At 37.0% G+C, this 27968-nt stretch overlaps 1 protein-coding gene across 2 annotated transcripts; it reads left to right on the forward strand.

Moving 5' to 3' along the window:
• Positions 1–4: 4 nt before the first annotated feature.
• On the forward strand, positions 5–27968 carry FGF7 (fibroblast growth factor 7). Of its 2 annotated transcripts, none has more exons than XM_050309980.1 (4): positions 5–208; positions 1111–1305; positions 26763–26866; positions 27215–27968. In XM_050309980.1, the coding sequence occupies exons 1-4, from the start codon at positions 169–171 to the stop codon at positions 27407–27409; spliced, it is 534 nt and encodes a 177-aa protein (XP_050165937.1). In that variant the 5' UTR covers positions 5–168; the 3' UTR covers positions 27410–27968. The 2 variants fall into 2 exon arrangements, with proteins under 2 accessions (XP_050165937.1, XP_050165936.1); XM_050309979.1 differs by having other exon boundaries at positions 74–208; positions 721–1305.

Raw genomic sequence — 27968 nt, forward strand, 5'->3', positions numbered from 1 at the left:
AGGACTGAACAACAGGCTCAACACACACATGCACGCGCACGCACACACACACCATCGCTCCGGCCCTTGATTTATGGAAACAATTACAATGCTGGTGGAGCCTTTCTGAGCCGAGAAAGTTTGTAGCTACAGTAGAGTGTCTCATGTTGCGAAAAGCAGACGACAGAAATGGAGTACTTGGGCATCCAGCTCTTATCAACAGGAACAAGTAAGTTATCTGTCCTTCACAAGAACGGTTTCTAACAGCTATTAGCTTTTATCTTCGTTTGTATACGCTAGATGCTAAAAAAAGAATTAAGAAAACGATTTCTACTAATAATCTGAAAAGGGTGGGATGAAAATACAGGGCTGAAGCTGTGAGGTCTGTTTTGAAATCTAGAGAAAAGTTAAATGATAGATTGTGCTAATAGCGACTGTATAGGTATGAAGTAACAAGGAGAATTTTATCACGCATGAGAAAGGAGTTGAAGTGAATCAATAGGAGATTTTTGGAAGGACTTAAAACTGAAGACAGAACTCTGTTTACAACCAGGGGAAATGAAATGTTTGTTTTTGTAAAAAATCGTATGAGAGATACCTGTTGTATATACATTTGCATATTGTTAAAAATCAGTTCAGCATGTTATATATTTGTGTGTGGTACTTTTCAGTAGCATAATGTAACCTTGCATGTTTGTAACAATTGAGCATAAAGACTTACACATGCACCTTTTCTCCCAGATCTTTTATTTTCAGTGCAAGCAGCAAATTCAAGTAGTAAAGAAGGTCACGACAACAGAGGTTTTTATAACTTGTGTCTTTAAAGGATATTCTGACTGAAGAGATATTTAAGAAGCTCTTCTATTTCGCCATTAACTATTAAGGAATAACGATCAGAATTCTAGAAGAGGGAGCAATCTCATTTAAATGAATCTGTAACTCATAAAGACAGAAGGCAGGTCGGTGACCTAAGAGCAACAGTCTACTTGAGATTTAATTTTCATTATGTTGTTCATGAACACCCAGAACACTGCACTATAATGCACAAATGGATACTGACATGGATCCTGCCAATTTTGCTCTACAGATCATACTTTTACATTATCTTTCTAATGGGCACTATATCTTTAGCTTGCAATGACATGACCCCAGAGCAAATGGCTACAAATGTGAACTGTTCCAGCCCTGAGCGACACACCAGAAGCTATGATTATATGGAAGGGGGGGATGTGAGAGTGAGAAGACTTTTCTGTCGAACTCAGTGGTATATGAGGATTGATAAGCGAGGCAAAGTAAAAGGGACAAGAGAAGCAAACAACAACTACAGTAAGTAATACTTTTGCTTTCCCTATTTCTAAGTTTTCAGAACTCTGCCCAGCATTGTTTCCTATTCCTTGATTTATCGTGATTTCAGAGGAATTTTGCATGGTGAACTGACCGTTGTGTAAAACACAATTAATCGTACAGCAGGACATTTGTTATTGATTTTGAAATGCGTCATTTTAAATACTACACTGTAGATCTGCTAATGTATTAGTTACAGCTGGGAACTATTAGCAAACAGAGAGCCTATTTTAACAAGTGAACTAAGGTTGTAAGTATGAAAATGTATAAGCACCAACTTTGCTCGTAAAGTACCTCTGAAACGTTAAACCACGTTTATATAGTCCACAAACCACCTAAAGGTTTGGTGTGTTTGAGTTAACAATTAAAACATATGCAATACTAGAAAGTTCAATGGAAAGAATTATGTAAACTCTCTTGCAAAATCTTTTAGATAGTTTGCCAAGCCAGGAACAAAATCTATTATAGTTTCTGCAGTTCATTATTACAATGATCATGATGCTGAAAAAATATTCTCTCCCCTTTCTTCCAAAACCATGACTCATCTAGAGAGAATGGACATATAATATTTTACAAAGCTCTACTCAATACAATTTCTGAACTGGAAAAATAATTGTTGCACTAATCTGTGTTTGTCACACAAATACCTACGTATCTTCAATTTACACTTGAAGGCATCAATTTTTACAGCCACTATTTTTTGCCACTTCTTCTTTTGGGTTGTTACAAATATATTTATTTAGAGAAACTTGACATCTACTTGAAAGGATATTACTTTATTAAGATACAGCAGGAAAATACATAGGATTATACTGCATATTCCAAAATAAAATTATAAGGAAAAGGGGCCAGGGACAAATAAAAGGACGAATATATTTCCAAGGATGCCGTTAAATACAGTTCTATGTAGGTTATATGTAATACTGTGCTTTTTATAACTGCAGCAGCAGCAAAAGAAATCAATAAATCAGCCCTCAAGAACTGTTGGTGTGATTCAGCTTTCAGCTGGAGCTGCCTGCTTGTTTTCTATAAGAACAGCACTTTCCATGCCATAAGTGCCTGCCTAGTGGGCTGCATCATTTATTTCTTTACTTCAGGACTACATTAAGTGCTTGGCAACTTGTGTGGCTAAAACTACACTGACTAATGTGACTGTTTCTTTTAAAATTTGTTTCCATATGTCTCCTTTCTTCCTACACTATTACATAGTGAATAACCATATTCCTCTGAAAGACAACACATGGCCTGCAGCCAACTAAGTTATTTGGTCCATATTCAAGACTCCCTTTGAGTTTCAGGACATTGCTACAATAGAGATCCATAGGGCTGGTTTTGAAGGGAAATGTTGTTCCCAGAAAAATCACCGAAAAAAACCCCGTTACTGAGCACTGAAACAGATTCTTCTAAATTAATGTAGATCAGTGAACATCCACAGTACCCAATTTTCTCTTTTGTTATTTACAAACACCTTAAAGAAATTATGACAGCATATGAGCTGAATAATTATATACATTTGTGCTTTTTTTGAGTTGAATGAAGCTTAAGTAAAATCTTTGTTAGCAATTTAGCATTATTTCAAATTCAAGTGAAGGTTCTCAGTTCTCTGCAGGATTTTGTGCTGCTGAAGCACATTAATGACACCTTGACACATTCTGGAGTGAGGCCACTGGAGAATAATAGATCATCTTGTGCTAATGATGTAGTTTTAAGTTTTCTAAACATTTTATCATTACTTAGTGATGGTAACTAACTATTCCAAATTCCAGAAAAGCAGACTTGAGTCACTAAACCCTTACCTTTGTATTGCAATGAAAAAAATCGAACCCTTTTTCTGGTAAATGAAATGAGTATCAGGAGAAAAACCAATCAAAAATGGAATGGTTATCTGGTGACTGATGTGTGCTTTGATGAACTTTGATTTACTGTCTCCACTAAATTTGACTGAAGTATGTAGGAAGTCTCCCACCATCTTAAGTTTAGGTCTCTTCCTGTAATTTATCTGTTGTATCCCAGGGAATAACATCCAAATGCTTTTGTTGGACAAGCAGAATAGGCAAATATAGACAAAGAGGACACGAAAAATGTGAGCACTTAAAACTTGGATTGTCTGAGAAACAAAAAAATTAGTGTTGTAGTATTATTACAGAAACACTTTTTTTTCATACCCTCTGCTCAGCAAAAGATGCAAGCAGCCTTTTTGAAGATGTGCTTATGGCTCTTTGCTGAAATACCTATAAAGAAAATAATATTTTATGAGGGGGAAAACAAACAAACAAACAAAACAAAATCAAAACCAACCAACCAACCAAAATAATACAGAAATAAAAATCTCCACCTGGACTAATACCCTTTCCCTAAACAACATTTTTAACATTAGGAGACTTAAAAGGCTATTTTTATCCAGGGTCTCTGAAAAACATGAATTTAAAATCATACCCATGACAAAGATGTATTAATGGGTGTGTTCAAATATTCTTGTTCCATGATTTCCAGTTCTGGAAGTCAGTAAAAGGTAAATCAGACTTGTTTCTAGGATGCAATTCCAGAACAGCTAAAGTCAAACTAATCAATGGATATGAAAAGTGTTGCTCCAAGAGGTTTCTTCTTCTTTTATCCTAATTTTCCACTTACATAATAAATAAAAGGAATTCTTTTCCCTTTTGAATTCACTAATATGTTCTACTCATATAAAAATAAGAAAAAAAATCGTATTTTTACCTATCATAATTTAGCTTCATAAAGGAAGCTGCCCTGACAGTTTTATAGGCAGAATCATCAATTTGTTTTGAGCCCATGAACTGGGAAGCATAAATACTGTGAAAAGCAAACTTCCCTCAGAAATGTCTGTAGAATGACGACTTCATCACCACTTTGGCAAGTGCCAAAATTCACAGAGGTTCTCCCATCAGCTGGAACGATGAACATCAGAATGCCAGGATGGTGAGGAATTAAGGTCTTTGCATTTCAAACTTCTCCAGTTACAGAGTAAAAATATAGATACACACATACTATGAAAGCAACAACAAAAATAATCAAAGTGTTAAAATGTCCTCAGGTTTTAAGTTAACAGCCACTGTATTAAATGTATGTGGATTCAAATTTCATGACATAACTGAATGCTGAACCAAATCCTCATTCACCAACTGTAATTAATCTGTATTTATCATTCACTTGCTTCAAGACACACCAGAGCTTAGTTCAAGCAATCTGTGTGTGCTGTGCCAGCGAAAGGGAATTGCTGATCCTGCTTCCAGCAGCACTGACCCTGTCAGGTACCCACAGAACATGGTCCTGGGCACACTTCAGAAAGCAGCAGAGCCTTCTGCTGGACATAAAGGTGATAACTCAAGAGTGAACTGATCAAATCAGAGGACAGTGATCTCTGCTAAGCAGAGGAAATCACTTTGCACCTGACAGCTTTGCTTTCAATCTGAAAGCTAAAAGGCAGAGGGAGAACAGAGGGTCACACACTGACAAACCAAAGCAAGAATTAGGAAGCAGTCAAGAGATTAGGTCACCCAGAAAAATCTGTCATTATTCATAGAAAAACTTCTCTTTGACAAAAATTTATTATACCTTCCCCAAGCTTAAACCAGATGGTTTTTATTGAAAATTAAATTTGGTATCTTGTTCATGGAAAAGAATCTAATTGGGCACACAGAACAGACTCTGAATTCTTGATTGTAAAATGTGAGATTGACTGAAGGAGTCTTGGGAAATAACATGGCAATTTGTTAACTCAACCTTTGATAGAAAAATAAGCCTCTTCTTATCACTGTTTACTCCTTCCTTCATTTCAGTTTGTGTTTATTAATTTTGCCATATTTTACTTGATTTTGTTCAGAAAAAAAAAAAACAAAACAACAAAAAATCCGAGTTTATTTTGACTCTATCCAAGAGGATTTACAACTACGACTGGATGATGCTTTAGGACTTTCCACGCTCTGTTGCCTTTGGAATCTCATTTTAAAGACTTCAAAGGGTCTCTTAGTTACTAGAAAAGCCTTCCCGGAACCTGAATCCTAAGATGTCTGATCCTATCATATTCCATGTATGCTCTAAACCCAGAAAGTGCCAATTTCCTCCTCTTTTCAGTGGGTAAAACCAACCAAAAAAAAAAAAATGTAGAAAAAGTAATCTAGTGAGATCTTGACACAAAATGGCTGAAATCTAGATTAAAACTTCTGTCTTGGAAAACTACTCCTAATTTGACCAAAATCCAACAAGTCATAGTTTTCAGCAATATTAAATGAACTCTAATCCAGTTCTGTTCAAACCTAAACCCTAACTGATGGCAAAATACACTTTAAATGCATCTTAGTGGTTAAATACTCAAGCTTGCTCAGAATTATTTCCAGTAGCATTTTAAATATGCTTCTTAGCATAAAACTAATGCTGGACTATGTATGCTGTGCCACTGTATAAATTTTGTTTCTATTGATTAAATACATACTACATAGAGAAACAAGAAGATCCAGTTCCTGAAAATCAGATATTTCAGGGCAGGTATTGATGTACCAGATTCAGTTAAGGGTTATGTGTGTCCCAAACAAACAAAGTTTGTCTTTGCAACTGCATTTTTGATTTTTCAAGAGGTCATTTGTTCAACCCAGATTCTGGTGTCAGAAGACAAACCTTCACTACCCTGAAAGTGCTTTTGTTTCACATTAGTACTCTGTTACTCTTTTCAGTTATAACAGAAAGAGATTTAATTCAAGTGGAAATACCTATGTGTCCCCTCAAAACCCAGTCTACAGTGCCAAGGATGACTTTCTCTCCTACAATGATTAATCAGACCTAAATAACAGATTTCCTTGGTCCCTCTCTAGTTCTTTGTCTAGCACTGGTGGTACAAACCAACCCCTAGGTTTCAACCAGCAGAGAGATTCTTTGCCTGTACCTCAGCCTCTACTTTATCACAAACCCCAGGTTTTCACCCTCACTGTGGATGAAGATGGGTTTTAGCAAAGATTCAGATATCAGAAGCAGCTGAGTTATACCTGCCTTACAGATTCTACTGACTTTTTCAGTAAGTGTACCCTTTGTGGAAGTGAGGAGAAAGCAGGGAATAAAGTCTTAACCACTGCAGCAAGATTGCTCAGATCTCGTGTCAGATCAGTGCTCAGCTGACACAGCATGACAGGGGTGCCACAAAACACAATTAAAACTGTTTATTACTTCTGAATTTACCTCCTGACTCTTCATCACCTTGTCTATTCTGAGGCATTTACCAGCTGAAAAGTATGTGGAAAGCCAGACAGTAGCAGTTTATCCTCACTTTCTTCTCCCTCTGAACAAAAATGATTGCATAAGCTCTGTGAGGGGAGACTCGAAGCTCTGGGCTCAGGCCCAGGCAGCAGCTTCCCAAGCTCATCTCCACCAACAGGGCTCTGTCTGCCAGGGGAGCTTCAGAACTGAGCTAAAATCAGTATGAGCAGTGAAAAACACCTAAGCTGAGTCTAAAAACATTGTCCTTAAACTGATTCTTCTGACCTTGATGCACCTTCGTAGTTCAGCTGTGGCTCGGGAGTTTTCCTGAATCTCTCGATACTGAGATTTATCAGAAATGAGAAATCCTGCATTTTTATGGAACCATCACTCAAATTTAGCAGCCAACTGTGGAAGCAGTTACAGGACACATTTAAAAGATAAATTGCAGCCCCTTCTCCCCCACAGCTTTTCCCCCCTCAATTGTTTACAATTTCTGAATGTTCAAAAAATTCAGTGTTGTATCATTAAGCATGTTATTGCTCCATCCCAAAGAAAATGTGCTGAAGTGGCCCTGACCTGAGACTCAAGAGACTTGAGGCTAATCCAAACTTTTAAGAAATTTGTTTACAGACTTTGGGAAAATTCTTCAGACTCTCTGTGTCTCTATGAAAAGAATTATTCACCTCTCTGTAAAGAGCTTTAAAAAGTACTAGTGGAAAAAACTCCCAAACCTCAAAAGAATGGTATGTTACTGCTACAAATATTAAATAATTTTACTATAATATATTAATTGGCTAATAGAAAATGAACTAAAATAACTGAAGACAGCAGCTAGACAGAAAAACACTGAGCTCAGATGAATCTTAAAGAAGCAATTTCCATAAAGGCAAAGAGAATTTGTTAGAAAATTTAATGCCTTACACAGCCAATCTTGCAAAACAAAGCCTAAATCCAGATATCCCCGTTCACAGCTTCCAGCTTTCTGTATTGTCTGAGTATCTGAAAGTGATTGGTTTAGATTGCCAGGATCCTGGAGCACAGAACGAAGCTGGTTTTCTCCTCCATCTTCCTTAAAGCTCAGGAAGACCAAGACATCTTAAAGCATAGAATGAAACTGTTCCACGCTACAAGATCTATCAGCCAGTAGTATGTTTTGGAACACTTTTCTCATCAAAACAGCAGAAGTTTAGGCAAATGAAGGCTGTTACTCTTCGTGGGTGGCACGCTGCTTTCATTGCATAATTGACTGTCTATGACTATATTTGGCAACTGCATTTCAATTGTCTTGCTTGACCTTTGACTTTATTTTTAATTTTTAATTCTGGATATGAGCTGACAGAAAGGTCAAGCTAGCCTTCTGGTGTATGTAATTTAGAAACATTATTATTAAAAAGTTAATAGTGAAAATTCTTATGGCAGAAACATAATAGAGGTTAACAATCCTAGCACTGAATTGTCACACTTTAAAACTTTCATAACACATGACATCATTTATACAAATGGAAAAAGTTCTTTGTTACAACTGGTGTTGAAAAGTTAGAAGTGGAGATTCACAGATGTGGCCCACAACTTCATGAAAACACACCAAAAAAAGCAATAAAAATACCAATGCAATCAATACGCTCTTGACTGTTATTTAGCTTTTAAAACAAAGAACAAAACCAGAATGAAGTTATTAAAAGGTCTTTTTCTATTAAAAGGAAAGATATTCTGTTAAAAACAGAATCCTTACCATCCAGACTTTCAAAACTACACCCGGCCAGGACATCGATAGATCAGCTCCAAACTATAACTGAAAACAGCAACAATGACCCTTTCGTGGCATTGTTAACCACAATAACTTCAAAAGGGATCAACACACACCACTTGTCTCCAATAATAACACTTTCTAAATACCCCCATTGCCAGTGGGATTTTCCTGAAGGACTTTCCTAGCATTAATACTTCCATCTTTGGCAAACCGGCTTAATTCCTTTTAAACGTGTCAATAGACACTGGGAGGTGCTACAGACTATAAAAAAAAGGTGATCAGACTTGTTCTTGGCAATTTTGATACCTTGGAATTTTACTACTTGTCTTACTAGCAGGTAATGTGCTTCAAAACAGAAAAAATACCACCACCTGTTAACAAGAAGCTTTTTTTCAATAACAACCTGTGCTAATTTAATACATTTTACTGTGACCTTTAAATGTCATGTGGGATTTGATATTTCAATCAAAAGTAAATGTTTGGAGTTAAAAAAAAAAAGTGCATAGAGAACTTCATGATGGTTAAACAGAGAAATTATTATAGATGACCATACATATTATCTAGAGTTGAAAAATATTGGGGGGGGGAATAATTACAATCAACATCCAGTTTGGAGGAGGTTGTATGTGAAACTGTGCTGCAGTCCCAGAGCTGCTCAGGTGAACTGGTGCCATCCTTCTGGGGGCTGTTTGTGTGCACAGCTGTAAACAGTGGAGTGGCAAATTGGGAGTTTTACCTGCCAGCTGTGTGGAAAGGCTCCCAAGAGCTGCCTGGTTTCTTATACAGCACGTGCACAGCACTGCGGGGTGACCTCAGATCTGCCCTTGGAGTGCTCTGTGTGAACTCTGAGGGGGGCAATGGTCAGGCTCTCCAGCTGGCCATCAAGCAGATGGATCTGGGAGAAAATGCAGGTCTAGCCCAGGGAAGGCAGTGGAGAACAGACTGATTACATCCAGTGCTTGTGTAACTTCTTGGGAGAACAAGAGTTGTTCTCCCTGACAGAAATGCTGAAATAAAATCGAAAGGATAACTGAATCCTGAGAGCGCAGCCAGTACTGACACAATTGGAAAGTGCAACTTTCACCAGCTTTCAAAACCATCTTTAACTCCTCCATGCTAATTTATTTCCTTTGGAAGAGCCTAGGCAGCTTGGGGACTGCACATAATGTGCAAGATGATATGCAGAAATCCAAGCAGTTCCTCAGTGCTTACTGGTGAAATTTTACAAGGATTTAGGGAATCAGCTCTGTAAATCCAGCACATAACGATTCAAATAACGAGACTTGCTTGTTAGGGCTGCCTTGCAACAAGAGACAGACTTACACCGTGGGAAAGGTCAGCACAAGATCTTCCTCAGCACCATTCCTTTATGTTTGCTTGTGTGAGGAAACTGCACCTGAGAAGCCTTGAAGTCATCACAGCCCCGTCCCTTGGTAATGCTACCACAAAACATTGCAGTATTGCCTTACAAAAGGCCAGGGACAAACACCAGTCCTCAAAGTGAGATGCATCCCAGCTGAATTCCACACCCAGCACTATTGCCTGCATTAGTTTAGCACCATCTTACCCATGCCATGCACTGACACAGCACAAAACCAAACCTCTGCTGTGTCCTGAGCACATCTCTGACCATGCATGAGCTGCCAAAACTCAAACAGTGCTCGGCTTACAAATATTGCTACTAATCAAACCCTGAATTATACAACTACAAGTACTTTCAAACTAACTGGTGACAAAAAGCCATTCTTCCAACAAAGACTGAGAACCAAAACCAAGTAGAAAGGTATATAATTTCCAGGGCAAGCAAGTTCCTTAGAGCACTCTAAAACACTGCATACAAGTCAGATAAAAGGAAACTTTCTCATGTCCTAATTATGATTCCAGAAAGACCATTCATCCATTCAGGAAAGAAATACCACCACCTACCTGATCAGGTAAGGGACAGCATGAGAATTGTGGAGAAAACCACAATGGAAACACAGGGAAAGCCTCTTCCCTGTAAGGAATCCTCCTTTCACGCTGCTGACCAGCTCCCAAGGCCTGGCTATGCCCTCCTTCCTTTCACTTAAGGATGTAATCGGGTACAGGTGCTTTGAGCCTCTGGCTCTGCTTTGCCTCCTGCCTCTCCTGCAGGACTGGCACTGCTTCAGAGTGCTGAGCATTCTGCCTGAGCACCTGTTTCAGCAGCCAGGAAGGAAGTTTTCTTACGAGGGTGTAAAAGACAAACACTCTGGCATGTTTTCCAACCTTACTAACAGGGTAACAGCCATATATTTGAGTGAACTGGTATTGGACTTCACAGTAAATATTTATTAGTTCAAAGGAAACCAAATGTTGCATCAATTTTGAGAGTAGTCTTAAGAGAGTCTGCTGAAATTATAAAGCAGATGGCAAGAGTCCTAGGCCACTTAGACTTGTCCCTTTAAATGCCTTTTAAGTTGAGAAATGAAAATAATACAGCTATTAATAAAGCCAAGCTTTGAGATTATTATACACCAATTTCAATCAGAATGTTCATATTAGCTGGTGCCCAGGTTACTGGATTATAAATAGCAAATTATTTAATGTGCCTTCATTTCTGACTGCATCCTTATGTGACTTGGAAAATTCAGTCTATATTACTGAAGATTAATGTCATGCAACTAAATTAAAGCAAAAAAAAAAATTACCACATCTTTCTAGGAAACTATTACCACATATTTCACGGAAATCATGCTCTGTTAATTTTGAGCTAAGTGTTTTGAATTTGAATTCCTCTATTTTAATCGTATTCTGCAAGGACACACTCCGAGGAGAACTTATGAAAGGGCACTTTCATCCAGAAGGAACACTGGAAGCAAAACTGGTTTATACCAAAATCAGTGCGCTATCATTAGACCAAACCAGACCAAAAGCAGGATTTTTCAGCTAATTCATAACATATAAGGTAGACCCCTCTAATTTAGTACAGTGATGAACAGCCCAGCTCTGATCCAAGCAGATTTTTTAAGAGAATCTGATGAGCTCCAATGGCTATGTCATTCAGACAGAAAATGATCAAGTGATAGAAGAAATATTTACCATAATTACAGTAAGAAATTATTGGAGAAATTATTCAGAACTGTTTAACATCGGAAATGTAATAAATACCTATCTTTGCCAAAACAAGACTTTTTTCTTCCTGTATAACAAAAATCTTTCACGAACACAAGTAGGTATCTGTACACTGTCCTTTTCAGATAGGATCTGTAAACAACCCAGAGACAGTTTTCTCAAAGTGCTGACAAGTGCTCAAGGGACATTTCAAGTTACCTTAAAAACAGGCAATACTTAAGCCTAAGTCCCACAGCTCATGTAGGGGACTTGCATTTCTACATCACTTCAGGTGATGCAAAAATGTGCAAGTAGCTACTGTTAGGCAACTGTGTGAGACAAAAACAACAGAATCCAACGTTTCCTGCCTTTGTCCTAATCACTTGTGACTGATAATCTTGTATGCACAAAATAACAACAGTTTTTCTCCTGTTTGGCTCAATTAAAATATGACTGCCATTACAAAAATACTTCTCCCCTTTCTTCCTCTTCACATCAGTTGTTCACCTTATGCTGTCTGTGATACAATTTTGTTTGGGGCATCCTTATCCATATATGACAAAATTTAACAAACATTAGTTTTGTACAAATGATTTCCCTGATAAACTACCTGGATTCTGAATGAGAATGTAGGTGCTCACTCCTTTTTAGGTGATGCAGGAAAATGCAGAATATTTCTGTCTGGATACACCACTGTAAATATTGAAGATTTTGCATCACAATTTATTACATTTTCTTCTTGTCCATACTTCAACCCTGCATTTATGGGTGTTTTCAGCTGACCTGTCACAGTTGGATGGTTTCTTTCTTTGTTTTCCCCTTAAGAGCTGTCTGGCAGCTGCACCCCAAACCAGCCTCTGTCAGTGGATTCCTAAAGAACTATATATACATCACCTAGTGGAATCACATGTGCTGCAATCTACAGGTGCCACTGTACAAAAGAGTCTGATTTGAGCCCTGTCAGACTGTGCTGTATTTGTTTCATTAACATGAAAAAACATAATTCCCGCTCTCTGTGCGTGGTATTTGACTGAAATACATTCTCAGCAACTCAGAGATGTAATCAACATGAGAAAGTAACAGCTGAGAGGTACAGCATTGGCTCTTTTCAACACACACTCTTAAGTGTGGCTTTTCTATTCCTATTGACTTAGGGATCAACTACGGCAAACCATCATTAATAGTCGAAGTAGTTGCTGTTGAAAGCAAAAATACTGCACAGCTGTGGAGGAGTTAAGTTACTGACTAGTGGAAAAGCTATCTAACCCTGTGATTCATTAGGAAAAGTTTGCTCAAGAGTTGAAAGACCCATATTAGGAAAGACACAAATACATGCCATTTGTAAAAGTCTGGCTCTACTGTAATCAGTAAAAGTTTTGTTATGATGCCTATCCATGGCTTGAGTTTGCTTAAAAAAATGCCAAATAATAACCAGTGCTTCTGCAAATCCATGTGCTTTTACTTTAAGATACAGTTTCATAACATTAGTAATAAATACTGGACAGAAAGAAAAATGAAATTCCTGTTCCACCATTAATCTCTTCCTGATCTTCAGGTCAGAAGACTTATCTATCATAACAATATCTATGTAGGAGTAATGTTTCTATTTCTATTCTACTCAAGATAGGGGCTTCAGAGTCCAATACACCAGAATACACCCAATTCAGGATATTCAACTTGAAAAGCAGCTAGCTATTACTTTTCAAATATATCTGCAAATTTATATTTCCATATGAAAGATATAAATGGAGGTTTATTCTAAGTTTTTTCTGACCTATATTAAAACCACAGATCCACATTCCTATACTAAAAACCGATAGCATTATTTATAGTGAATATATATTTAATAGTAAAAGTATAATCTTGTTTTGTAACTTTTGTTGACCATATAACATTTACATATGAATCAGGAATACCCTGACAGTCACGGGAGAATTAGGGTGGCACAAAAAGACCTCGTTAACAACAGCAGAGTTACTTTGTTTCATTTTGTGTGGTAAAAAACCATCACCATCTCAGTCAACTTTGGTCCTGTTTCTCCAGCTCCTTGCTGCGACGCAGCTGAAGTCACAGAGATTCCATGCAAAGAAAGAAAAGGTTTCTTCACCACTTTCAGTGCTTGGAACAGCCACAATTGTTTCAGTCAGAGCAAAAAGCATAGCAAATCCTTTAGCAGGAACAGGTTTTCCATATACATTTTAGAACACACCCCTGTGGGTACAGCCAAGCCCTGTGCTGGTTCAACTACACGGTTTTCAAGGCAGTTTAGCTGCTAAGTTCAACCCTCCACAGTCACTTCATGTTACAAACACTAGGAGAGAACAGTACCATAACGAGCAGAAATGATCATAAACACAATGCAGAATCAAAAAAGGCTGTCAAACCGAGTCTGCCAATCAAAAAATTACCCACTTAAAAGAATGGAAGAGCTTGCACATGCAGCTTCTGCTGCTCAGTTCAGAGTCTAATATGAAAAGCCCACTTAGCTTTACCTGAGTCCTCTAACTCTACAAACCCATGGAAGCAACCTCTGCCGTGATACTCTGCTTCAAAAAGAGAACATTTTACTCTCCCCTGCTTGACCAAGGGCTTTGTTTCAGCCCCTTAGCTGAAATGCACATTTCCAAGCATCCACAATTCCTAGACCAGCTGTGTTCCAGATTTTAAAGGGGTCCACACTTGCTGCTACAGATTGCTTATGTACTCTGTGGAGCTCATCAAAATTTCATGACAATACATATAAAAGCAAACTGTAGCAGAAAAATTGAAAAGTGGAATGTTCTCAAAAGCTAAAAGACTGAAGCTGTTATCAAATGATTGAGTGGAGTGAAATCTTCCATTTGCCTCAAGATCAAGAGAAAAATATGTCTTTAGGCTTATGCCAATGCACTGCACTGTCATCTATCAAACAGGTTGTTTGATTATTGTCAGAGATGGAAATCTGGAATGCTACCAACATAATAATATGGCTGCTGGGATGGATCTGAATTTAAGACTTTAGATCCTTTAACAGACTGGTCAAACAGTCACTGTCCAGTGCTGCAGCAGCACCTGTGTGCTCTGAGAGCCAAGGAAACGGAGCACTGCAGGTTGCAGGCACAGGAGAGCTCCCAGCCCTCCAGGGACAGCTCAGGGCATCGAGAAACTTCTCTTAGTTGGTAAAGAAAGTGAAGTGATTTCTCTCACATTTTACGTACTTTCCCCTGGTTACTGAGAGAATACTATAGGTGAGGGTCTTTGTGATAATGCAAAGTGCATAACAACACAGCTCTAACTTCATAGTTTCCCTTTTATATGTCCCCTTTCTATATTTTTAGCTGATATAAGCTAGTAATTGTAATATATTGAAATATTAAACATAAACTGAAATAAATACAACTGCACCGATTCACATATGGGAATACAAAAATTAGAACAAGAGCAATGGCAAACCGGGTTGTGCACAACCAGAACCATATTAAAAATGTGTTAAAGTTAACAAAAAAGTTTGAAGAAATATCATATAATTTGCCTAATCCTATGCTGTATTAACTGTTCAGTACTGATTACTTATTTCGTGACTTCTTACATTTTAGCTATGATAAGCTGATAACTTCTTTTCATAAGATAACATCATACTCTTCTATCACAACACACTGAAATGTGCAGTCCTTAGTTCTAGAGCCCTGATTTCTACTTTCAGGGTACAAGCAACTTTCACCCAAAAAATGGGCACTATTTCTATGTAATACTTGCAAAAAGCAAAGCACAGAAAGGCTGTAGACTCTAGAAAATATTTACATTACATTAAAAAATATTTACATTGCAATAGTTTTCTCACTGACTTCCTGACAGTATGCACATGGACAAAACTACAAGTGCGCATGGAAACTTTTATCACCAGACTCAAGATGGTTAACACCTGATTTCCTCTCCATCCTGCATTTCCTCTACATCCTGGCATTTGCAGTCAAAACTGAAAAAAACCCCAGATCTTCCAACTGGTCAACTCAGCTGAATTTAAAAAGGCAGATTAAAAATCACAGAAATAAATACAGAATAGGCTGCAGCTCCCATCGTGTATCTGCTCTGGTAATAGCAGACAGGAACAGTAGCCAGGAACAATTTTCTCCACAGGTGCTGATGCTTCTGTTTTTCTCAGTTTTGATATGGGATTGCAAATCAGATAACAACTAAAGATAACAACTGGATGACAGTAACACATTTATTAATATCTGCTCACGTAAACAGAGAGGGAGGTTTCAAACTACTGCCTGTGTGTAATGGCAAACATCTGATTGATTTCCCTAAAGTCAGGCTTCCAATCAGGCTTAAAATTTTAGACTGGTAAAAACAGTAATTAGAAGGAAATTAATTACATTAGGCAAAATTAAGATAAGGAATTCTTAAGATATTTGAAAAAAAAATTGTTAGATATTTGACACACATTTTGATCCATATACTGAGCAATACAGGAGAAACATCTGGTATGAAAATCCTAATTTATTTATCAGGATTGGATTAAATTTTTAGATTGGTTGTGATTTTGTGAGGTTTTTAATTTTTGCCTTTTATTAGTTTCTATTTTAGTCTTTGGACTAATACAGATTTTGAAAGTTCAACTAAATCTAAATTATTTGTCAGCAGCAAACCAAAGATATGTCCAGTGGGGTTTGGAAGGCAGGAGGAGTGAGCCAGCTGGTTTCTATCAATCCCCACTCTGCGATGCAGTGAGGGGTTAGGGAGGTTTTCCCAGCAGCTTCCTGTGCTCTGTACCTTGACAGGAATTCCGTGGTGCCTGCCCGTGTTCCTCTAGACACTGTAATTGCTGCATTTACATGTCCAGCTTCAGCTGCTCCTGCACCAAACTGCAGATCCGACTTGGAAATGGCAGGAAAATGTATTTAGTTGGGCAGTGCTTGCTCTGCATTTTACAGAACTACCCAGAGTGGGAAAGGATCTGTCTCTGTCTCCTGCAACAGAACGGCAGCGTTTGCGACTGAAAAGATCTCTTGATTATGTGAAACAAAATGTCAGTCTAAAATTTTAAACCACTTAAAACTATTTGCTTCTATGCCATAGGCCCCTGTGTACACACTCAAGCTCTGGAACACCACAGCCACCTTCTTTCTTATGCATCAACTTTCTGAACGTTACGTATTTGAAATAATTTCGGTTATTAGCCCCATCTGGGAGCATTTTCACTAATAAAAATGCATCGTGCTATGTATTTAAACTGATAACACATTGCAGAATGTCATGATCATTCTACAAGCATTTAATAATAGCTTTTAGTAATTTGTCTCAAGAATGTATAATAGTAAATTATCCTGAAAGAACACAGGAAGGCAGTTCTGAGGTTCAGTTTGTCCCCAGAAAACAGCTCTGCTATTTCTCCTGTCAGGCCTGTTTCAGGAACCAGGAAAACTACCATAGGAATGGCTGGAGACGGTACAATGGGCAGAACAAAACCTTGAGGTCAGGGAATATTTCACATAAAAAAGAGATGATCCTGTCTTGGATTTATTTTTGCCTCCTTTGACCGACAGAGTCCAGCACTCAGTGCCATGTTATATTCAGGCCATCTCTGTGCCTGCAGCCACTTTAGCCAGGTGATAAGCCCTAACACAGGAGATGCACCTGAAATTAAAGCTCCTCAGAACACAGTTCAGATAATGAATAATGTGTTTTCTTACACACAGAAAAGGTATGTGATGATGCACTCCTGCTTTTCTTAGGAAAACGGAAGAAAAGGTCTTCCATGGGAATGACATGACTCATTTAATGTCAACTGTGATCACTAATCCTACCCAGGAATGGGGGAAGGAAAACACCAGCTCTTTACTAAATGAAAACACAAAACAGCATAGTAACAAAAACACAGACAAATGAATCTGTTTAAAAACTTCAGCATTATGGAAGAATTTGAAGAGACAGAAGTCTGTGGAATTTTCCAAGTTCAGATAATCAAAGTAGCTGCAGGCACCGAAACTGAATTTGGGAAGTCTTGCACCTCTAGATGGATGTATCATATTTTGCTGTGAAAAGGTTCATAAGCAACATTTTACATTTACTTTTGGTGTTTTGAAGGTCCATTCTGAAAGCCTACAAAGCTTGAAAAGATCATGTAATCCAGTGAAATCAGCAGAAAATATATAAATACTAGAAATATCCTTTGTTTGAGCTGTAGGGAAAGTATTTGTTGTACAAGTTCAGCTCTAAACTATTAAATCATTAATTTCTTAAGTGCTTGGAAACAATTACATGTTGTAAACAGTCATTCAACTTTTTTTTTGGTCATTTTTCATATCAGTAAATTATTAATGCTGTAATAAAAGAGCACTTTTTCAGACTGAGGATTAAGACTTGGATTTTACATGACAGTATTAATTCTAAAAAATAATACTATTCTTCATTATTACCATATGTTTAGCTTCAAGGCAATTTTTATTGGAGGGAAATGTAGTTTCCTGCAAAAATGAGAAATGACTACATGCTGTATAAGAGGCTGATCAAGAAAATATTTATATAAAGCACAGTGGAGATCAGCAAAATAAAGGGCTCTAATAAGTTTAAGGAGACATTCACAAAAGAATGACTGTCTGGGTCAGCCTGTTGGTCACTTGTTACTGTATTCTGCTATTCACAAGTCACAGCTCTGAACTGAAAAGTTCCGTAGTTTCACGATCTGCTTTAGTAAAAAATGTCACAGCTTTTGGTTTTGAAGATCAAGCCGAGAGAAATATTGGAAAGACAGCGGCCTAAACTGCTCATGTTTGACAGAGACACAGCCAGGAGAGGGCAATTTAGAGTCAGAATGTCCTAGACCGATCCTTACAATACTACCATTTTCAATGAAGAAGGAAGCATTTGATTTATAAACCCATCTAACCCAAAAACATTAGCAGAGAGTTAATACAAAACTGAGGCCAAACAGGTTGGACAGTAAGGAAAAAGATTCCGAAATTCAAAGCAGTTTCTCTTCAGCAATTATTAATTGCAATATGGTCACTGAACTCCTCACCACCATAATTAGGGCAGTTGATCTTTGCTGCGTGTTGTAAACTGACAAGCAGAGTTTTACATTTCTTCACTTTGAAAACTAACTAAAAAAATAAAGGTATGATGGCTCTTAATATTTCCTGCTGCAGATCAAATTAAATTTGTAAGTAAAAAGGAAGGTGCATTTCCAAACATCAGCCTGGAAGTTCAACCCAGACTCTGCACCTCTCGCTGTGGTACCAGCAATACGTAGGTGGAAGGGCAGGTTATACACTTGATGATGCATGAGAGACTGTGTAAATACTTTGAACAATGCAGACCTGAGAGTGGAACTTGGCTTACCCCTTCCTTTTCTGTCATAAAGGTAAACACCCACAAGTCCAAGCACACATGCAAAGAACAGATCTTGTAAGTAAAATAACAGCATTTCTAAATAGTCATTTTAGTCCCTGTTGTATCTTCCCTCTTATGTTTGGTTCTTGTCTTGCATTTTTTATACTACCTTCACAGAGATCCCAAGTTAGAAGTGTCTTTCAGAAACCTTGACATGGCTCAAATTCCTTATCTGTCACCTGTTGAGTATCACCAGGACAATGGTTTATCATAAAGTTGTTCTATCTAGCAATGCATGTATTAATCAGTTTGTAGGACTGGAAAACAGTGAAGAAATTTATGAAAAATGTAACGTCAAATAAGGAATATTTAAAATGATCCATAAATGAGAACTCAACAGAGCACAAAAATGGGTTTCTTTGATGGATTTCTGTTTAGCTATTAGCTGATTTTCTTTTTAATTCAGTATGCCCACTGTTTTTGTGCCCAGTGAATTGCAAAAAGGCAATTAAACATCAGCTATTTGTGCTTAATCAAATATTTTCTGCACATGGACTAAATCTTACAAGTAAATTCTGCTGCTTGAGGATGTTGAACAATATGCTGCACCGACTCCTCAAGGAATATCTCCCTATCATTAATCATCTTTCCTCAGACAACTACAATTCCTGCTTGGAAATTACACACGGGACAAACGCAGGAGTTTTGAGTGCTCTGAATATTTGTCCATGATATCCAGATGTCTGGCACCTCACTGAAGCAGTAGCTTCAACTGTTCTCCTGAAAATCCTTGACAGATCCATTGTTTATGTGCAGATCATTTTTACAGCCATATTCATATCTCCAGTGCCTCAGATATTCTCCACATGCACAGCAAATGCACACATGGACACAGCACAAAGTCCCTAAATAAAAGGTTTTTTTAGCCTTCCATATTGGTCCATGCTGTAAACAACAACATATATGTGGTGAAGCCATTAATCAAAATTCTGAGTATCACAAGGAGAAGCTAAAAGAACAAACTGATAGTGGATGTATGTACCAACTTGTTTTCTGTTACCATAATCAACTGCTCATTAAAATCATATCCACAGACACAAAATTCCTGGGATGGAGAAAATCTCATCTCTGCTTTGAACACCATTAAGAGATACACCTGTATATCTCTTTCTGCTTATAAAGCTTATAAACATAAATTCTCTGAGGTACCGTCCAGAAATTCCTTCGCTCTCCTGCTAAGGAAAGTACACAACACAAATGCAAATTCTACTTCCTATCGATTTTCATTTAATAATAGGAAGGGTAAAAATTAAGTCATATTACAAAATATCTTAAATTAATACCTTCATTCACAGTAGCTTTTTTACCATGAGGTTTTACATCTGAGAGAGAAGGAGCCCGCAAATTGTCGTACTGACATTTCAAAATATTATTAAGAATCAAAATAACTTAAACCCACACAAGTACTTCACAATCTAGCCACTATTTTTAAAAGAGAGATAGAAAGAGGTAACATTTCCTGAAACCAATGACTTACAAAACTGTCCAATGAAAGCATTCATTTCCCTGATAGACTTTTCCAGAAAAACTAATAAGGCAGCTAATGAAGGTATTTACTGGGCTGGCTCACCAAATGCACATGCACTAAGACTGAAAGTTTTCCAGGACACTCTATGATTGACCATCGTGATTTGCATTTTCTTGCCTTAAGAGGCTCAGACACTAACTTATTAAATCCCAGAGCAAAAGAACAAATTAAATTAAATACCATTCAGTGGTGTAAGTAACAAGAGATCATTTTTCTCAGCCTTGAACCATCTGCAAAGGTCACTTGTATTCATAAATATGTGCTCTAAATTCAATTAATTAAAAACACAAGCTAGTGAAACTTTGAGGTTTCATTTTGTTTTCACTTATTCTCCATCCAAGTCTTTTCTGCCTCCTCTTTCCCTATTTGAGATTCCACATACTTTATCTTAAGACAATTCTGCCTAGGAAAGGGTGTTGCACAAACACATTCCTCACGAGTGCTGAACTGTCAGTGCCCTAAAACTACTGTCAGCTTCCCTACCCCTAAAAATCAGCAACAGACTGTTTTTTTATTGCTTCACTGCAGAAAGAGGTCACAAGAAATAAATGCTGTACATATGACACAAAATTTGTTATTGTAAAGCATTTAGATTATATTAAAAATCAGCATTAAATATATTGTCTGTTACCTATTTCTTAAAAAGAAAATAATAAGAATGTGTGATAACAACGGGCTTCTGGACTAGCTTTTGCTTTCTTGTCCTTAAAAACCATACTTTTCCTTTTCTTCTTTTTTCCTCTTTTAGAGCATTTAGAAGACTACAGAAGTCTTCTTAGCAGTTTCCACCTTCCCCTTAAACATTTTCTCGTAACAAATGTACCTGACAGAATAGAAAAGGACTGGGATGAAATTGCTGTGGGCCCTGCTGAAAAATGCAATGGATGCCCAAAGTTCTCTTTAAATGAATGTCCACAGAAACAAACCGAGGAGCAGGGACCAGAAATGATAGACAATTGAGGGGATGCCTGCAACACATGAAGTGTCTGGAGAAAGAGCTGAGGAGGGACTGAACACAAAGGGTACATCAACATTTCTGCCAGAATCTTCCTGAACAATCTTACCTGGCCTACTGGGGCAGCTCCCTGGCATGTGAAAAGCTGTTTGGCTCGGTGGTTTTGCTCCCTCCTTTCTTCCAAAAACCCTCTGGACAGGTCAGAGCTGCCTGCTGGATCTTCAGCCATGAGCAGCATTGTTGGTTTCCCTACAGCTCTCAGGAGCAAGAATTGTAATTGCTCTTTCAGCCCCTTGGGTGCAAAATGATTAACAAAGTGCCCCGATTTTGCTCAATCACGAGGCTCTCACTACTTTGGGATAGATAAGATATTGTGATTTGAGGATATTATGGGTAAACACAAAGAGACTCTGCCTGTTCAGCTCTGGCTGCACACTGATAGAAATTAATATAATCTGTAAATGGATTGTGTAGCAATAAAAGCAAAGATTTATTAAAACAATCAAAATGTCGAAGTGTGTTGTAAAAGAAAAAAATTAACAAAAAAACAATGATGAAAGTGTTAATGTGAACATATTACTTAAATCAGAAAAAAACCACTTAATATCAGGTGATTAAAAACAAAATTATCAAATACTGCTTATCAGGAAAGAATCCTCTCCCATGAGGATGCTCACATCTGTACCAGTGATATAGCTAAACACCCATTTTTCTCCATAAATTTCCAGCCCAAGGTACTATGGAATAAGTCCAAACACAAAAATATCTGCTTGTAAAGTACTGAGCAACTGTCATTCCAGACAGGACGCCAGGAAACTCACCTCATTTGTGATGTAAATTTTCTCCAAAACCCAATATATTTTTCACCACTAAAATTGTTGTGTCAGCCTAGAGGGTTGTTTTGTGTCTTTTTTTTTTCCCCCACTGGATATCAACTGTTATTTAATTCCCACCAAGTGGTTAAAAAGAATGCTGCCATCATCCACAGCCATCTTTTCTAAAGACAAACCATAGCCCATCTCAGCTGAGTGTCTTTTACGTACACCAGACAGAATTTCAGCTCCGTAGGAAAGTTCACTCACTACAGGAATTTTAAGCTACATTTGATACACTGACCATGTAACCATATAAAATTGTTTGGAATTTCATGCTGATTTTATAGAAATTACAGTTGTTTTCAATTTTGTATGCCCATCTCTAGGTTGTTGGTTTTTTCTTTCTGGTTTTAATCTGATTTCTTTCCCAGTTACTTTGTGGTATATTCAAGTCTACTCTTAAGCCTCTTCCGAATTTCTATGGGGATGCTTTAGATAAAGTTACTGAAAATCATAGTTTACATTTGAATTTTTAAATCAGGGGTATTTAAGACCTCGTTGGAGTTTGGCCTTCTGAATTTTTCATCAACTTCTTATTAATTTAAGCATGCCTCTAAAGTAATTTTGGTTATTAGAGTATGAAAAGAGTATTTCAGTGAAACAATCTACATATAAGGATTTTCTCTTTCCCATCATAGCTTGGTGACTTTTCCCTTTTCATGAGTAGAGACTGAAAGAATTAAAACTCTTTACTTCAAAAGGAAGCAAATAAGAATGGACTTGCTAATATAAGACAAGGAATGGTGCAGTATCAGACTGAGGAGAAAAGGCTTCCCTTAGTAGAACTTCTGACTGTAGAGTTTAGTTCTTTATCATTTTTCTGAAACATCTGGTGCTACATAAAATAACACTTAGAAATTGGAGCAGACAAATCTCACATGTGTGCCTGTTCATTTTTTTCTATTTCTGTGGGGTTTTTTTCTTTTTGAAAAGATTTTAACTTATTGTACCTCTCCTGCTGCTCTGAGGAAACCACCTCAGGGATAAAATCCTGGTTCCACTGAGTTAGCTGAAACCTTATAATCTTTGTCCTTATGTACAAAATGGCCTACAAACATAACACAGCATAGACAGTTTACTTCTATTACCATTTTTCTACTGATAAAGAGATTTACCTCCTTCCAATGAATCCCCTTACAAGAACCAGCATGAACACTGAAGGTCAGCTACACAGTAGAGGAGCAATGAAACAAAGATGTTTTCATTCAGTTCATGTCTTAAAGGCAGTTAAAAATGGAACACCAGAACAATCTTTAGCTTTGGTGAGTTTTGCTGAACTCGTGTTCTAATCTTTAGACTATATTACAGGGATGTTGTTGATTTTAATACCTTCAATTACTCAGGAGCAAAGCTCCTTCCTGCAAGAAAAATGAGATTATTGAGTTAGTTTCCAGTACACAAATGCTGTTCCTGCCCAATCTCAAAGATATTGCAGTGATGCAGAATTTCAAAAAAAGGAGAAGAGCAAAAAGAAGAGGTTTGGTTTTTTTTTTTTAAAAAAAGCTACATAAGGAGATCACATTCACAGCCTTGGCTGGATCCAACAGTCCTGACTGTGTAACAAACCCTGTACACACGGAGCACAGGGATAACCGTATCTGCTCCAAATTTAATTTAGCCCAACATCCTGTTGGCAAGAACCACCAGTAGCAGATGATTACAGAAAGTATAGAAGAAACAGGAAATATCTGCAGTTGGCCAAAATTCTGGTTGAACAGTTTTATTCCCTTGACACCTACTGATGGATCAGGTTCCCACCTGCAACGACATCTCCCAGTGTCTATTTACCACCCTGTAATTTCTCTTACAGTGACTGAGTACCAAGAACATACAAAATAAACAAAGACCAATAGGACTACACTGTCAAATAGTGAATATAATGTGGAACCTTTACTGAAATACTGAAAGGAAAGAGGGAAAAATGCAACTTATATTCTCTATTTTATGGATTTGTTCTTTGGTATATTCTTTGGTAATTTCCTGCTTTGGTGTTAAAATTATGATAAAATATAAAAGATCCTTTTATTATTTAAATATAATTTATAAAATTATAATTGGAAGAGACAGTGATTGCCATTATCCACGTCTCTTTGTTAAGTATTTATGTATAAAGCTGAGAATTAAAAAACCAGAAAAGTAGTTTAGATGTTTTCATAGAGAGATTATGTTGTTCATAAGTGTTAAATAGTCCATTAAATAGTCCATCAAAGAACTTGTGCTTTCAGAATTATAGGTGCATAATTTGAGCATAATAGGTGTTCAGGGAAAAGCTGGACATCTCACAAATTTTTATATTCAGAAGCACCTTGTAAAACTGTTGAAGTACTGAAATGTCTGTATTATATTGAATATTACTCAATATCATTCCTCCTGGTCTGTGACAGACTTCTGATATTGAATGCTAAATTTAACCATGTGATACAACTGCAATGATGACATTGATAAACTAATAAACTTTCAGTGTATGATTTATCAACCTTAACAGTCTCTTTCCATAGTTTATGTACATAAAGAAAGAAATGTGAATAAAGTAGAAAAACAAGTACCCTAAACCAAAATAAAATAACTCAAGCGAGTCAGTAAGAATGTCACCATCTACTTCAGAAAAAAGAAATCTAAAAAAAATTGTAAAAATTGTAACAATAATAATATTGCCTTGGACAAAACCTTTTGGCATTTCCTTTTTAAAAGTAGAAGGATTTCTTACTACTGTAACTTCAGCCCAACATCAGCTCACTCAAATAAATCTCCATTCCTATTAGCACGAATTGTTTTAAAAAGTCATTTTGAATCTTTCATTTTTTAAAATTCTATATAAATAAAAAAGTCAAACATAGATTTTTTTTTTTTTTTTAAACCCTCTCCTTAAGTTAACGGCCAGCACAGGCAAAAGAGCAAATGGATATAAGCTGTCACTGAAAAAATGTGGATTGAAATTACTACGAAGTCTGTAGCCATTAAAATAAATCAAAATCTGGAACTGCCTTCGGCAGAAACACTGGGGGCAAAGAAATAACAACTCCAATTTAGCATTGGCAAAGTTTATGAAAGGAGAATTATCTGATGCAATTCCCAGGCTAGCAGAACACTGGACTTGATGACCCAGAGATCCCTTCCACTGTTATGTTCTTTGTTTGGCTAAATGCAGATGTTCATCTGTTTTTCAGCCTCACTGTGGTTTTTCTAAAGTGAAATTTAAATGAAAGTTAATATAATTTTTGTTAGTTTCAGTTACAAATTGCCCTTTGTAAGAATTGTTCCTAGGCCTGCAGCAGGGTGGAACTTTCAAAGAAGTCTAAAAGCTTTACTTAAAGCTGGCTTAGCGTTACAGAGAAGTGCAGAAGTCTCAGTGCCCCAAGATGAATGCCCAGCACTGCACACACCATGAGGAGAGGTAACTGCTCTGCTAAGGAAAATAGGAAATAAAAATCAACCATACAGACTAGGACTGACACATGAGTAATATCAAGGAGGAAAGCAAAGCCCAACAGGGAAGAAAGCAAAGGACATCACGATATAGAGAAGTACAGGAAAGGAAAATATGACAGATAGTTAATGCCTTCTTAAAAAAAACCCAACACTAACTATTGAAAAATTATTATCATGTGTGATGGCTGTGAAAAGTCAATGAAAACTTGAAAGGGAAAAAATGAAATGTTTTTTTAAAGAGGAAGGTCACCATTCAGGTGACAACATCCAACACATGCCTCTGTGCCCTTCTCACTCACTTGTCTCCTCCACACGGTTGGAATTTGCCTGGAGTTGCTGCCTTTGGAAGACCCCGTTTTGGAGAACAAGTCACAGGACAGTTGTGTGGCAGGGTTCTGTCAGGGACTCAGTGTGGAAGGAAAAGGCTCAAACTCAGATGTAGAACTCTAAACTATTGCTGAAGATGACATTGATAATATTTAAGCCTGAAAACAACCCGGTGTTCCTTAATAACTTGCACCACCCTCCCGCCTCTGCTAAATTTTTTCTTTTTTTACTGACATATTTTTTTACGTTGCAGGTAAAAACGTATCATAGTGACCTCAGGGAGATGAAAATAAAGCAGTTTCTAGAAGACAACACTACATGTTTTCTGGGTTTGAATAAATTTAAGTCCTTAGAGCAGCCTTTAATGATTTTCAAATACACGGATCTTTACAGCTCCAATCAGTCATAAAAGCACACAAAGGTCAGGCAAATACTTTATCTTGTTTAAGACACTGTGTGGTCTGTTTTCTATCACTCACAAGTTCTAAGGTTTAAACTCTTTCAAGGAGATGATACTGCTACACAGGACTTCAGAATAAAGGCTTTACACAAATTCTGCAAACCTTGACGGCCGAGTGAATGTTCCAAATGAAACCACGAGCCTCATACATTCTAAGATCCACTGATTCCTTGAAAACAGAAAGATTTTATACTGACATCACAACTTCAGAATATACTTAAAAATTATCATCATTCAGTTTTTTAAGCGGTTTTATGCAGACATGATGACATACAGGGATTTTTTGAAGTCTAGCCCGTTTTTCACATGAATCCACAGATCTTTCCCGTTTTTCAAGAACAATTGCTGCAGATTTTCAATAAACATGGAAATATTACTGAATATTAGTTCAGCTAAACCTTCTAAGTTGACTGGAGAACAACCAACCATTTTACAGCCCTTGCCATGTGCCTTTGCAGGTATTCTAGAGATCCGAACAGTGGCAGTTGGAATAGTGGCAATCAAAGGAGTGGAAAGTGAATACTTCCTGGCAATGAACAAGTCAGGAAGACTCTATGGAAAGGTATGGATGCAAAACCTCTCTTTTGTGTACAGTCACCCTGGAAAACCTCAAAGACACACATTTTTAGATGTAGCATCTGTATGGTTTTTTTATAAAACTGATTCCTAACAAAGCAAAATGTATCCTGTACTTATCTCATACATCCCATGCTAGATTTTAAGCCCATTTAATAAATTCAGTGATTAGTGCTTATATACTTCAAAATATCTAACATTCAGATTTCAGAAGTCAAATTTATTTATTACAATATTAATAACACACGGGGTTTATAATGCATCTCCCATCTGGCCTAAGTATTTAAAATCACTTGTACTTCTCTTACTCTATTTTATTATTTACTCTCCACAGAAAGTCTGCAACGAGGACTGCAACTTCATCGAACTGATTGAAGAAAACCACTACAACACATATGCTTCTGCAAAATGGACACACAAAGGAAAGGAGATGTTTGTCACACTAAACCACAAGGGGGTTCCAATGAAAGGTAAAAAAACAAAGAAAGAACACAGAGCATCCCACTTTCTTCCTCTGGCAATATCCTAATCACAAATGATCTATAAAGAACTAGTTCCAGCAGGAAGATTAATTTTAAGAAGACTATTTGACAAGATACCAAGAGAGGCTGGAATACTACTGAGAAACTGAACAAGCTGGACTTGCGCATTTATGTTTATTTTTAAGAGACTACATGAAAAAGATTTGAAAATATACACAAAACCAGATTTAGTAACTAAAAGTTGTAAAAAATTCTAAAGAGTTGTACAATCATTATCTTAGTCATTGTAACTGGGTAGTTTCTTAAATTAATTTACCCTGAAGAATAAGTCATTACTTGATTATCTGATAATATTTTATTTAAAAAAACCTATCTGCTTCTTAAATATGGCTGCTATAATAATAATAAGCAGATGATAATGTTGTGTAAAATATGTCAGACTTTAAGGCTGCTGGAATGAGTTGTCAGATTATCAAGTCAATAGAAGATGTGGAGGCTGAGCAGTATTTTAAATACTTCCCCCAAGAAACTGATATCCTATACATAAACTATATGATCAGAAAAAAAAAATATAATCTTGTAAATGTTTATTGTTGTATTCAGATA

The sequence above is a fragment of the Myiozetetes cayanensis genome, unplaced genomic scaffold, assembly GCF_022539395.1.
Source record: "Myiozetetes cayanensis isolate MyiCay16 unplaced genomic scaffold, myiCay2020 scf14, whole genome shotgun sequence".
Lineage (NCBI taxonomy): Eukaryota > Metazoa > Chordata > Aves > Passeriformes > Tyrannidae > Myiozetetes > Myiozetetes cayanensis.

Excerpts from the sequence above, each read along its gene's own strand:
- FGF7 (XM_050309979.1), top strand. The coding sequence starts at position 1,020 with ATGCACAAATGGATACTGACATGGATCCTGCCAATTTTGCTCTACAGA. Across the intron at positions 1,306-26,762 it reads AGAAGCAAACAACAACTACA|GTATTCTAGAGATCCGAACA; the intron begins GTAAGTAATACT and ends GTGCCTTTGCAG. Across the intron at positions 26,867-27,214 it reads CAGGAAGACTCTATGGAAAG|AAAGTCTGCAACGAGGACTG; the intron begins GTATGGATGCAA and ends TACTCTCCACAG.